This window comes from Helicoverpa zea, chromosome 1 (genome assembly GCF_022581195.2).
Source record: "Helicoverpa zea isolate HzStark_Cry1AcR chromosome 1, ilHelZeax1.1, whole genome shotgun sequence".
NCBI lineage: Eukaryota > Metazoa > Arthropoda > Insecta > Lepidoptera > Noctuidae > Helicoverpa > Helicoverpa zea.
In genome coordinates this window covers 9,299,713-9,312,385 of record NC_061452.1, presented here as the reverse complement: position 1 = coordinate 9,312,385, position 12,673 = coordinate 9,299,713, and the positions used below count along the sequence as shown (strand labels likewise).

At 35.8% G+C, this 12,673-nt stretch overlaps 1 protein-coding gene across 1 annotated transcript in view; it reads left to right on the top strand.

Annotated features, from left to right (window-relative positions):
- Nucleotides 1–12,673, top strand: part of LOC124634608 (neuronal acetylcholine receptor subunit alpha-10-like) — a 56,934-nt gene that overhangs the window by 26,134 nt on the left and 18,127 nt on the right. The window contains exon 3 of the mRNA XM_047170255.1: nucleotides 9,002–9,185. Within this exon, the coding sequence (XP_047026211.1) occupies nucleotides 9,002–9,185 (184 nt within the window). The remainder of the gene's footprint in view (nucleotides 1–9,001; nucleotides 9,186–12,673) is intronic.

Sequence of the window (12,673 nt, the reverse complement as noted above, 5' to 3'; positions counted from 1 at the left end):
AATATGAATCCCTACTTAATATTATAAATGTGAAAGTAACTCTGTCTGTCTGTCTATCTGTTACGTTTTCACGTCTAAACCACTGAACTGATTCTAATAAAATTTGGTGCAGAGATAGAGTTGACCTTGAGAAAGAACATAGAATTCTTTCATCCCGGACTTTTGAAGAATTCTCCTGGAACCGCGCCATAACCGAACTCTACGCGGGTGAAGCCGCGGCCGGAAGCTTGTTTCATATAAAAACTCAAAAGTCAATCTGATATTCCGCTATTTCATCATCGTTTGCATCATCCACAGAGTCCGTTCCATCATCAACCTCTAAAACTTCTAAAACCCCTAAACGAATCCTTGGTTTTATTCGGTCTATAGCTACGGTAGTTTTCTATACAACGTTGGGTTTATTCGTAGTTCCTGATTCTGAACAACTTTCAATACATTGACCTACCCTATTGCATTTATTACACCGGACTAAGGGCTTTGTGCATTTCTGATAGGGATGTCCAATTTCTTTACAATTGTAGCATCTTATATTCTGATTTAAAGGTCCATTAGAGTTGAATTTATTGTTCGGTTTATCGTTATTTGTCGAGTTCAAGTTGCTGTTATTATTTGAAATTTGTTGAGTTAAACTTTCTTTGTTGTTGCTACACAAAAATTTTAAAAGTTGATCAGGCTCAACACAACGCAATGCTAAGGCACTAGACCTCAAAGTTCTATCGTTAATGCCGTGTATGATGCAATCGACGGCTTTCTTACCCGTTATTTCACATTGGTTTAAAAGCGCCAGTTTTTCGTAATAATAGATTTCAATTGACTCATTAAACTTACACCTACGGTTCAACATATCCTCCAGGGACTGACTAAAATTCTGTTCGCATGGGAATGCATTAATTAATTTAGTCTGCCACTCATTCCAGCTGTAGAGTATCGAATCTAGACTCTCGTACCAGGTTTTAGCCAGTCCTTGCAGTTTCTGCATAGCAAAATGTACAATAGTCTTGTCATCCCAACCATACACAGAAGCACATTCGTTGACCTTCTTCAACCAAACATCCATGCGCTGGCTTTTGTTATAGTTCGGGCAAGATATTTTTATAATCCAAGTTTCTGTAGCTCGAATGTGTATTCTGAGAAGGCTGAGGCTGCAAACCTCCTTTAATAGACTGAATTATTTGTAAAATATCCTTGGACGAAAAAGAAGGACTACATGACCTTTGCAACCGACGCCCGTTGCTAGCAGACTCGCACTGTCTCTCGTCAACCCCGCCGTCCTCTTGTCGCCTTCGACGTGCGCCATGCTGCCGGCTTTCTCTCTCACGCTCTTCCTGCAGGTCTTGCTCTAACAAACGAAGACGTTCTCGTTCTCGCTCCACCGCCACTTCACGCTCCCTCAAGCGTAGGCTGTGGCTCCGGCTGTGGCTCCGGCTATGGCTGTGGCTCCGGCTGCGACTGCGGCTGCGGCAACGCCTTCCACTAAACCGCGTGTGGCCCCGAGACGTGGACTCCAGACGATGATGACTTGCCTCACGTTCGGATCGTTGATCCATGGCCAGAACCTCAGGGAAAAGATTAACAAATTGGTTTAGTTTAAATAAACTTAAAATATTACTTATCTCGGAAACGGTTATTTTAGAACAAAATTAACAAAAAATTTCCCCCTTTTATACACCCTACCATGACGAGGCCCAGATTACAAGAGTCATCTATTTTGTTTATTAGAAATGTTTAGGTCTTGGAAGTCAACTAAAGTAACACAGTCGGTAGGCGACCAATGGCTAGCTAGGTGAACAAAAGAAAATACCAATTTTGATCCTTAATGCTGACACATGTCCTAGTACTAGTATAATTCCAACTAATTCTTCTTCCGTACATATAGTAGTCACCTGGGTTCGAAGTCAAACCCTCTAAATCACGGTTATGGTCATAAAACGTAATAATGCTTACCAGTTAATAGGTAGTAATCACCGTGTTAACAAACATGCGTACGGTTTCGTCAAAATAGAATACCTCATTTGACCATTTTATTAAAATCTCTACATATCATTTTGTTTTATTTACCGGCAAATAAACTATCTTCTTAAACTTAAACCAAATGATAAAATAGTATGCACTTACGTGATATTAGTGGCCTTGGTGATCCCGCTTCTGAATTGTAAGACTCTTCTGGTTGTAGTGGTGGAAAGTGTCTCTAGTATACTCGTTGGAGAAAAACCAGTTTACTAATTCAGTTTACAATGAGCATTTATTCTGAAGTTCCACAAATTCGTATGTATTATTATCTAAATCAAACATAAAATCACCACCATTCAATCGCTCACTAAAAAATGCCAACCCCGACCAGCCAAGTCCCGTCTTTTATTCCCCTTCTTTTGTTTTTCTTTTTTTTTTAAATAAACCCGCGTTCCGTCTGACGTCAGTTGTCAGTTGCCAGTTACAATCGAAAGAGGTTTAAACACTATTAAATTGTAAAACCTTACACTTGTATTTCGATAATAATATGCTTTGTTATTACAGAGTACAGAATCATACAGTATATTAGCATACGTAATGGCTTTGAGATCAATATTTTATCAATCATCTAAATTAACATAATCCTATTTCACTTGACGAGGACCCTCGTTAATGTTTTATTTAATTGCGTTTAAAAACGTTTACCTTTATTTGTTTGATCTTTTTCGAAATTAAATCTCGTATCTTTTGAAAGAAAATTAGAAAGCAATATCAAACTTTTTAGCAGATAATGCGATTTAAATTATATGAGATGAAATTTAAATTAATTTGATTTAAATTGCTTTGTTTATACATCAGTCAAAGTATAAGTTACTAGAGGTATCTGTGAGATGAACAAAAAACTGATAAACGGTGTCTGCAATCCGTTGCCATTACCGTTGAAACTCTACATCGCCGTATTACATTACAAAAGGAAAGAAAAGAAAAATGTCGTCACTAATGACGCGAAAAAAATTAAGTGTTCTTTGTGCGTTCTACGAATTGTGGATCATTACGTATCAGAGCATAGCAGCTCACTGGCTATCCGACAACACGGGGATTAATCGAAGTTATTTATTAAATTAACGACGCCCCACGCCTTCACCTCCCTCCGATATCTTTCTCTTTGTACGTATTTGATTTTATTCGCTTGAGAGTAGGAGATTATGACCTTATTACAAAAGAATGTTATATTAACAAACGGATTACGCATTGGGTATCATAAATAATGCGTTATATCCAAAATGTTGGGATAAGTGGCTCATTAGATCACTGAGCCTTTTGTTTTATGGATGGCACATTATTTTTGGAATCTTGTCTTGTGTTATTTGTTTTAGATGAGGGCTTCTGATATAAATTGTTAATGATTAATCCTATCCCCGTCTGTGAACATAGTTATTGCAAATAAGCAATAGTCAATGATATTATATTCAAACCAGCATAAAAGATGTTTCTTAAAAAGTATTTTTAACTTAAAATCCATGAACATTTTTATAAATCTCAAGCGAATAAATCTGAATAGACAGATTACAGGTACTGAAAACGTCTGTAAATCTGCACTAAAGTACTCAAACAGAATTCACTGAATGCTACTAAGTCCCGTACACAAATGCTTAACTGTGTGAGTAGAGTAACTACATATCTCTGATGCGGCTTATTATTGTATGAAGAGGGTTTAACAGTTGACAGTCGTTTAGCAACTGATGAATTTTGATGATGAGTTTGTACTCAACTCGGGAAGTTATATGGGGAAATTGACATGATGAAAACAGCCTAATATTGTCATTTTAACTTTATTGAAATGTTCAATTTGATACAATTTTAATTCACAAAGATTTAATACAGACATATTCCATTAGTACTCCTACGCAATAACATCGAACGGCTCAGCAAATGGTGCGTACATATTAGCCTTCCACTACAAGCTATTAAGTCGGGAGTAAATGCATAATGTAAATGTGCTATTACCAATACAAAGTGCCAAAAACATTTCGCAGTTTCTGTTCTGGCCAAATAAAGCTTTTGACTAACACAGTTTAGTGAAATTGAACTGTCAGTTGGATTTATTTGCCGTCAAGTGGTTTACCTGGACGTTTCTTGCGGCGTGGACCGATACTTGCCATATTGAGATTGATTTCAGCCTGTTTCAAACTGTAGTATTGGATGTGAAATTATGTGTGTTTGAATTGGTTTATTTGCAGGTTGGTTAAGGTGTTTAGTTATAGTATTGGTGAGAGTGTTTATATTATTGGAGGTTGACTATATACTCAAATATAGAACATATTTATTGTGGTTCTTAAAATAATTGTATTCAGCTTTTTTCGACTGGACTACTAAAGCTTGGGTTTCCTAGGAAAGCGGTGCCGTCATATAGCGGCCGTAATAAAGCGGTGAATGACGTCACTAGAACGTTGTCTATGTAAACAAAATGGGGCGGTTTCCTAGAGAGCGGTAACTGACACCGTAACTTCAAACAGCGGAGCCGCCATTTGCATGACGGCCGTCTTGACGGTGTCAGATAGTTTGGTGAACGTTTTATTGAAAGCGGTGAAGCTTTTTTATACGCACCTGTGTTTTTTTTTTTTTCAGAACAACGTCAAAAATGAGTTCCAACTCTTGGAGCAGCGAGGATGACGAAATTTTAATAGATTTCGTTCGTTACCACGAAGAAATATATAATATAAAAAGTAAAGATTATAGAAAAAGTCGACTAAAACAGAATTGGTGGCGTGAAATTGGAGAAATATTAAATGTTTATAATAATTTAATTTTCATTTTACATTACAGTACTTAATTAGCTACATTTATCTTATTTAAGAACAGCCTAATGATGTGACGGTGTGTTAAAACGGCCGTGGAACTTTCCACATGTCATCACCGTAAAGACGACCGTCTAATTGCGCCCGTAATATTACGGCCGCTATATAACGGCACCGCTTTCCTAGGAAACCAAAGCTTTAGGCACTTCGTCTTCATATGAACGAGGTCCTTCAGAACGGAACTATTTATATCTTAATTAGAAATAGCAGTAACATCTTGTAATGACGATGGACTGCCACCATTTATTTTCATAACTGTTTTACTGTTCCTGGTTTATTTAGGGAAATTGAGTACCGACGTAAACACTGTTCACTTTTTATATTGCACATCAAACTTTAGGTCGCGTCGAAAATAAGTCTAAACCGAAGCTCATACATATACGGGTCACATTCCCAATTTAGTTTAGCATTATAACGAAATCAAATAGCATTAAAAATCAAGTTTGTTCAAAGTCAATAGATCTTTATACACATTTAATGTTTCATTTCGTTTGAAATGTTAATTTAAATTCTTTTCTATTAAAATAAACCTTAATTCAGTACAAGAATAGATTTCGTCGGTTTCGAACGATTTATTAGCTAAACGAACAAAAGTGAATGTTATCTGGCTAAAGTTTGTAGCAATGAGACATCGAGATTTGAAAGCGCCTCGCCGAAGGGTGAATCAGATACCTACCCTCTTCGGCACCGCTACATGTAATGTATTACATTTTAAAACCACTTCCTTCGTACCTGAAATAAAATGAAATAATAATAATGTTGTTTTGTTAAAATTAACATTCGTTTAGTAATGTAAATATGGGGATAAAATATTTTTTCTGCTAGGACTGCGGGATTTTTTTAAAGGGTTACCGCTGCTCTGTTACACAAAAGAACTCGGGTTACTTGATGATTTTACAGCTATCAAGTAGAATAGTTGAAACATTTTGTATAAGTTGCTGGCTAAGCTTATGAAATGTTACTTTTATTTAGAAATACATAAATCATTTTTTAATTTGATTTAACGTAAACAAATGAACGAATATTTAATTAAATTTTCATCAATAGAATTTGGATTGTAATTTGTAATTAATATTTATGAATTAATATAAAATATAAGAGTCATCAGTCTTGTCTATCGGGCAATCTTGGCAGGTCCTGCAATTATTCTCAGTTTAGTTAAAATGATTAATTGAGGAAATGTTTTAGTATTATTTATTAGTTATTAATTACAATAGATTTAGTAGAATTCAGCTAAATCCATTCTAAATAGAAGCTTTATTAATTTTTGTACGTCAATCTTCTGGATAAAATTACCTACGAAAAATATTACTCGTGTTACATACCTATTATAATATACGAGATTTACATAGGAAAGTCCTTAAATATTTTTCATTTATTTTATCGTAACTCAAAATATATAAAACATAATATTCTACATCACGTGCCCATGTATATTTTTACCAAGTTTGCATAAGTATTGCCGCCTAATAGTTTGGAAACTTATAAGTATAAGGATTTCGGTTGGTTTACGGTTCGTTTGGTTAAGACCCTTCCGACCTTATCCTGACTACCATACGGGATTGGTAGGCCTGACCTAATTGTGAAGATTGTATGCCCCGAGGCAAACTTGTTTTAATAATAGCGACTCTTTTATCAAGAGCTTATTTAGCATATTTTTATAGATTTTTGTGGCCCTATTTTAATCATTTCTAACTCTCTTTATTTATATACTTTAAATATAACGCGTAATGATGCGAAATATGCATTTGTGACATTTAAAGTTCTTAAAAGAAAATCTAATTGTTGTGATGAAATAAGTAGTTTGAAACATTTTTAACGAAGAATAAACCTCTTGCTTAATTAACCGCCAGTTTCTTCATTAAAAGTAAAAGCCAAAGTAAAAGTCAAAGTAATGTCTAAAGTAAAAGTAACGGTCAAATTCGTTTTTTCTATTAGTTTTGCTGTCACTTTAGCCTTGAAAAAACGACCGTTACTTTTACTTTAGACATTACTTTGACTTTTACTTTTGATGAAGAAACTGGCCGTAAGACCATAAAGTATTTCACCAGGAAACTGAAAACGTAACTTCCTTGACGAGTTTGAATTTCAAGGTCAAAATCATCACTGTGCAAATAACAGAATTGGGAATTCTATGTGAGATGGTAATCTGCCTTCTGTAACAAATTCACGTACTTCAGAAACGTATCGAAAAGCGGTTCATTTGTTCAAATCGATTTATTCGCTTACAGTTTAAATTACATTTACATAATGGTGGAACTATTTTACGTTTGGTGTTTACCGCATCATTTATTTTATGCCTTAATTTACATATTTCATGTTGCTTCGGAAGTTGAAAGGGAACATACATAATTTAACGCTTATGAGGCTAAATGGCGTGGGCAGAGCAGTTAGTACTGCCAAATATTACTTGAAGTCACGTTTGGTAGACAGGAATGTACAATTGTTCATTTCCATGTGTGTGCTTTGGCACGCAGCGTCTGATTAACTCGACTTCAGTAGGAGCGGTTAAAATAGCCTTGCTTCTCTTGTAGTTTATGATACGTTATAAAACGGTATACGAATTCTACAGAAAAAAACACTGAAATTTATTTTCGTGAATAAGATTTGTACTTAATTATTAGACCTAGTACAGGATGGTAGGTACCCAGTTTTATCTAAAATACTTATCAAAATACACCCACAGTTATAAGAATAGACTATTAGAAAGCGCAATACTCAATATAAAATGTCAATAAACCTACAATTTTGTTAGGTAGCACCTTCATCACAACGTGAATCCGTAATATATTATTTAATTCAACTTTAACCTCTGTCAAAGCGAATAATATAAAATGCCATTAATCACTTATCCCCGATAGCTAAAGGGTTGAGCCATCCCTGTTAGAGTTACATCAACTTGATGGCGTATAGATTGCTAAAATCTTTTGTTTAACCTTCAAAAAGCAGGTAATGCGCCGGGGATTTGTAAAGGGTTAGACGAAATGCTGGTCCTTGAGACTTTGGTCCTTTCGACCCCATTTGTATTTAAAGTCAGCCGTGTTCTGTATATTACATTGGCGGTCAACTGTTTGTTTTGAATTAGCTTCCGATTGTCATGCTAAATATAGGCGACAGGAATACTCCATTAGTAAACGATCTGACTGACTACTTGAAATGCGCATAATTAATGTTTTCATGTTATGTAATTAATTGGCTGAAATAGTTCTTAAAAGAGAATTCATTTAATTAAATGAGGCACACAATACACACAATTTTATTTTCCCTTTTTGGGTCGTTGTGGAAAAAGTCTAAAATAATCTAGTTCCTTCTTTAAATAAAAGAACCCACTACCCACTATAAGTACTTTGGGTAATTTACTTGTAGAGATTTTAATCTAAGCCGCTTTGACTGTGGCCAGACTAGATAAAGAAGAAGCTACTAGGTACACTATTAGGAACCAAATGTGAACCATATGTGTGTGTAGGTACTTAGAAGACAAGTTAAATTATGTAAGGGAACTCCGTGAAAAGGTCTGTCTTGATGAAATTATCCTAAGACCACTAATCCGACAAGATTTGACCTTCATTACTTGGTTTGTCCTTTGTAGGGATTGACGTGTATTCTTCTTGATTGTTACGAAACAAATCCAAATAAAAGCCTCTTGTTCCTATGTATAGAAACAATCACCACCCACGGACATTAAAACGTGGGCGACTATATTTGTCAACTGAAACTTTATAATGTCAATTGACTTTTCCACTCTTGTGTGAAATGTAATTTTCATTATTACACTTTTGTGTAATATATAGTGAAAGGCATGTATTAATACTATGTGTACCTACAATATTTATAAACTTCATCTTAGAATTCACTGGATAACTGCTGCTGTACAAAGGATTTCCGAAAGGACCAGTTAGTCCTTTTAGGAATAGCTACCGGTCCTTTTGAGAATAGCTACCGTCCTTTTGGAAACGCAGTCCGTTTCCATGCCGTCATCGTTTCAGCCGAAAGACGTATACTGCTGGACAAAGTCCTCCCCCAAAGTCCTCCCCACTTGCTCGATCTTCAGCAGCCACTAATTCACTGTGTCCTTAGCTAGATCGTCCGTCTAGCGCCTGGCTAGATCGCCCGTCCATCTAGTGGAGGGCCAGATCCACGCCCTACCACAACTTACAATATTAGCAGACCTTTAAACTGATGTATATTTCCAGTGCGGATCCAAACTATCGGTCAGCAGTGATCAACACGAACGTGATAGTGAAGCACACAGGAGAGGTGACGTGGCTCAGCCACGGCATCTACGTGTCTGTATGCGACATCAATGTGGAGCAGTTCCCGTTTGATGTTCAGCTGTGCACCATGAAGTGGGCTTCCTGGACTTATGATGGTTTTCAGGTGAGAACTGTGTTTTGTTATGTTTTATTTTTTATAATACTTGCGGTGGGTTGCGCCATTTAAGTATAACTAGGCCATTATCAGTTCTCAAATTGTTGATGTGAATAGGTGAGAAGTTCACTGCTGGTTATGGATTGGTTATCATTATAGTTAAATGTTGCAACTGATTCTTAGAATGCCATCGACCTTGTCATTAGATTTTTATACAAAAACTTAGCTATAAATATTGCTTATGTGACAGTAGATACTTTGTATTCTCCAAAAATAGACTATGAACGTAGATTGTGTATATCAGGAAAACCTTCCGTAATTACTCCTGATAGAGATCTATGGGAGAAACAAGACATGGTGCTCCGACCCCTTATAAATAGTGATAAGGGTACGAAGATGTTGATGATGACGAATGTCCGTATAAACTGTATTTTTAAACAATTGATTGATTATGTATCTATCACAATAATAGTGTTATTATAATACTATCTTTGAATTCTAATTCTAAGGTCTTTTTTAAAGCAATCTGGAGTTAATCAAAACATAATGAACTACGTAGGATAACTTCTTATATGTACTTAATTAATTACCTTTGACATTGAAATCGAATTGACATAAGTAATGTTTAAGTGCGTTGAAATTATAACTTATAGCGTATGTAATTAGAGATAGGAGAAAATCTATAAAGCTATCCTTATTGAAACCTAGAGAAACAATGGCCAAACGGCCATTGTTGAGAGTAAATACTCTCATGCGTAACAACAGCTCTATAAATATCACAGCGGAAAGGTAGATGACATGTCTGAAAATGATACAATTATATAGTCTGTGACACGTGAGGCGCGAAGAGGCTGGCAAAACGGTACTAACCCAATAAGCTGTTACCGTCAGAATCGCTGTCACTCCTCACCGATCCTCTCGAAATACATATAGAGAGTTGCTACCTATTTGCTACCAGCAGCCATCCTGATATCAGAATCACTGTTACATGTAAATGCTGAATATCTTCAAAAACACGAGGGTAGCAATTGGTAGCAACTAATGGTAGCTGGTTGTAATTAGGTAGCAATTCTTTATATGTATTTCGAGGGGATCGGTGAGGAGTGACAGCGATTCTGACGTTCAAAATTAACTAGCCGGCACCGAGCAATCCACATTTAGATTATAAACTCCACCTTTATTGACCAAGCTGTTAGTCGGGTTAACTAGACGACAGTTTAATTTCACTTCAGTACAAATATTTATAGCTGCATAATCTTGGAATAACTCATTTGAATATTCCGTGAAAGCTTAACGAGTTTCATAGTTAGTAACTTGTTTACTTGAGCCATTTTGGTTTGATAAAAACTTAAAATTCAGGTAAACGTAGGTTATTATTAAGTCTATTGTTTAGAACAACAAGCAAGTTTATTTCTATCTTAAACAAAATAAATGTTATGTTTCTAATATTTTAAGTTATTGCATAGCTTCTATCGCAGGCCTTGAGCGCGGGGACCAAATCCAGAAATTCCGTAACGAAAAAACCTCACGCTCCCCACTCCGACGGGCACGGAGGTGTGGCTTGAAGGCCGTGCATCGTCTAACGTCCGTGTCAGTTCGGCAGTCTTCGACACGGCGCTGTGTGTCGTGCGATTAGACGTATTGTACGATTTTTGTCAGTGACAGTTGATACAGAATGCTATGCAATAGCTTTACCGTGGCAGTCCCCGAGTGCCACACGTATTTTTTTATGTTGGTTTAACACAATTATTCAGTTTCATTTCATAATATCGTCTAATAAAATCTTGTACAATACTTGTTCTGGCGCGGAAATTAAGAGATTTTAACTTCGCAAAAAATCAAGATTTATAGGAGCAAATGTTTTAATAGTGAAATTTTCCTTTTTCTACCCCGGAAACATGTCTCGCATAAAAATGAGGTACAAAAACAAAAGATGTAATGAGCCTTTTCAATGCTGAAAACACAACGTTTTGCTTAACAATAAATAATGTTTTTTTGCTATTGAACAAAAGAAAATCCCCTCATTACTTGGGATGGGGTTATATACTATTTTTGTAGAAATAAAATCACTAGCCGCGGTTCGGTAAATGCAAACAACGGGTTGGGTTTCTCCGAGTCTTGCATTAAAACAAATAAAGCGCTATTCGGCTGTTACGGATTTCTCAGTTTCGAAATTTACTAAAAGCTTTTTTATAAAGTTTTGTTGCTACGAGCATCAGTCAAGAAATGAAATGGAAACGTGCTGTTGAAATATTATACCCATATTTTGAGAGTTGATATAAAAAGTTTTACTGTTGTGATTCAGGTGCTTTTCTAACTTAAATTATCCAGTTTTTGTTTTCAAAATAAAGTGCTAATTCTTGTATTATGATTACTGAGATTCTTCATCACATTAAACTACATAAAGTTACAATAACAAAAGAAAGTCGACTCGCGAACGTCTAACAAAATATAATAAAAAAGCTAATTTACGTAAACAAAACAAATTAATTTCCGTAAGAAACGAGAGAAGTTAATTTACGTTATCCAGCGGTGAGGACGACATAGTAAAGTAAAAATTGTCAATATTTTGTATTTTTACCTCACAAAATTCTTCGTACGATTTTAGCTGTGGGATATAAAATCGGCTCATTACTTTTGAGCTGTGTTGGACATATTCACTGGGAAAATTGCACATAAGCTGCACGTAAACTGGATCTGGTCTTTCGAAAGTCCATTCTGCATAGTAAGTAATAGGTGCTATTTATTTGAAATATTTTGGTGATGTCTAAGTCACGTCCGTATTCTCATCTATCGAGGCGAAGCGTCAGTGAAAATGTTTAGGATTTATCTCGTATAAGTCGAAGCCAAGTAGGTATCTACTACGTATGTATATACTGGCTCCGAATTGTCACACGTAATGCGTAAACTGATTTTCCAGGGCTTTCTCAAAGAATTTAAAACCTCATGCTTCCTTATCAAAAACACTATAAATTAAGCCTTTATACCGATCGTTAGGCCTGTGATCAAGGACTTCAAGCCCATTTTAGCGGAATTTTCCATCTTCAATATTTGTTATTTGTGCCCCGTCTAATTTCATTTATGAATTTGAATCTGTGATTTTGTCTGACGTTTTAGGAACATCAGCGTGATATAATATTGTTTGCTACAACGAACAAGATTTAGAGTAATCCCTGTTTAGTACCTACTGCTTGTAAAGAGGTCCTAAAGTCTCAAGACATTTGGCCGAGGCAAGAATGATGATGATTACAATCATCCATTCAAGTGCCTTTTCATTGTGGCGGTACACAGGTACCCTCGATGAGCCTAAATGGACGCCTAACAGCTATTAAGTACAACATTATATTTTCTTTACAGATATTTATTTAGCGAATAAATAACACCACAATCTTTATATTTAAGAGGAAGTTCAGGCGTTTGTGAGGCCACGGGCCGACCATGAGAGATCGATTTTTGACCGAACAATACCTTAACCGTTTAATAAAAGCTAGGGTTTT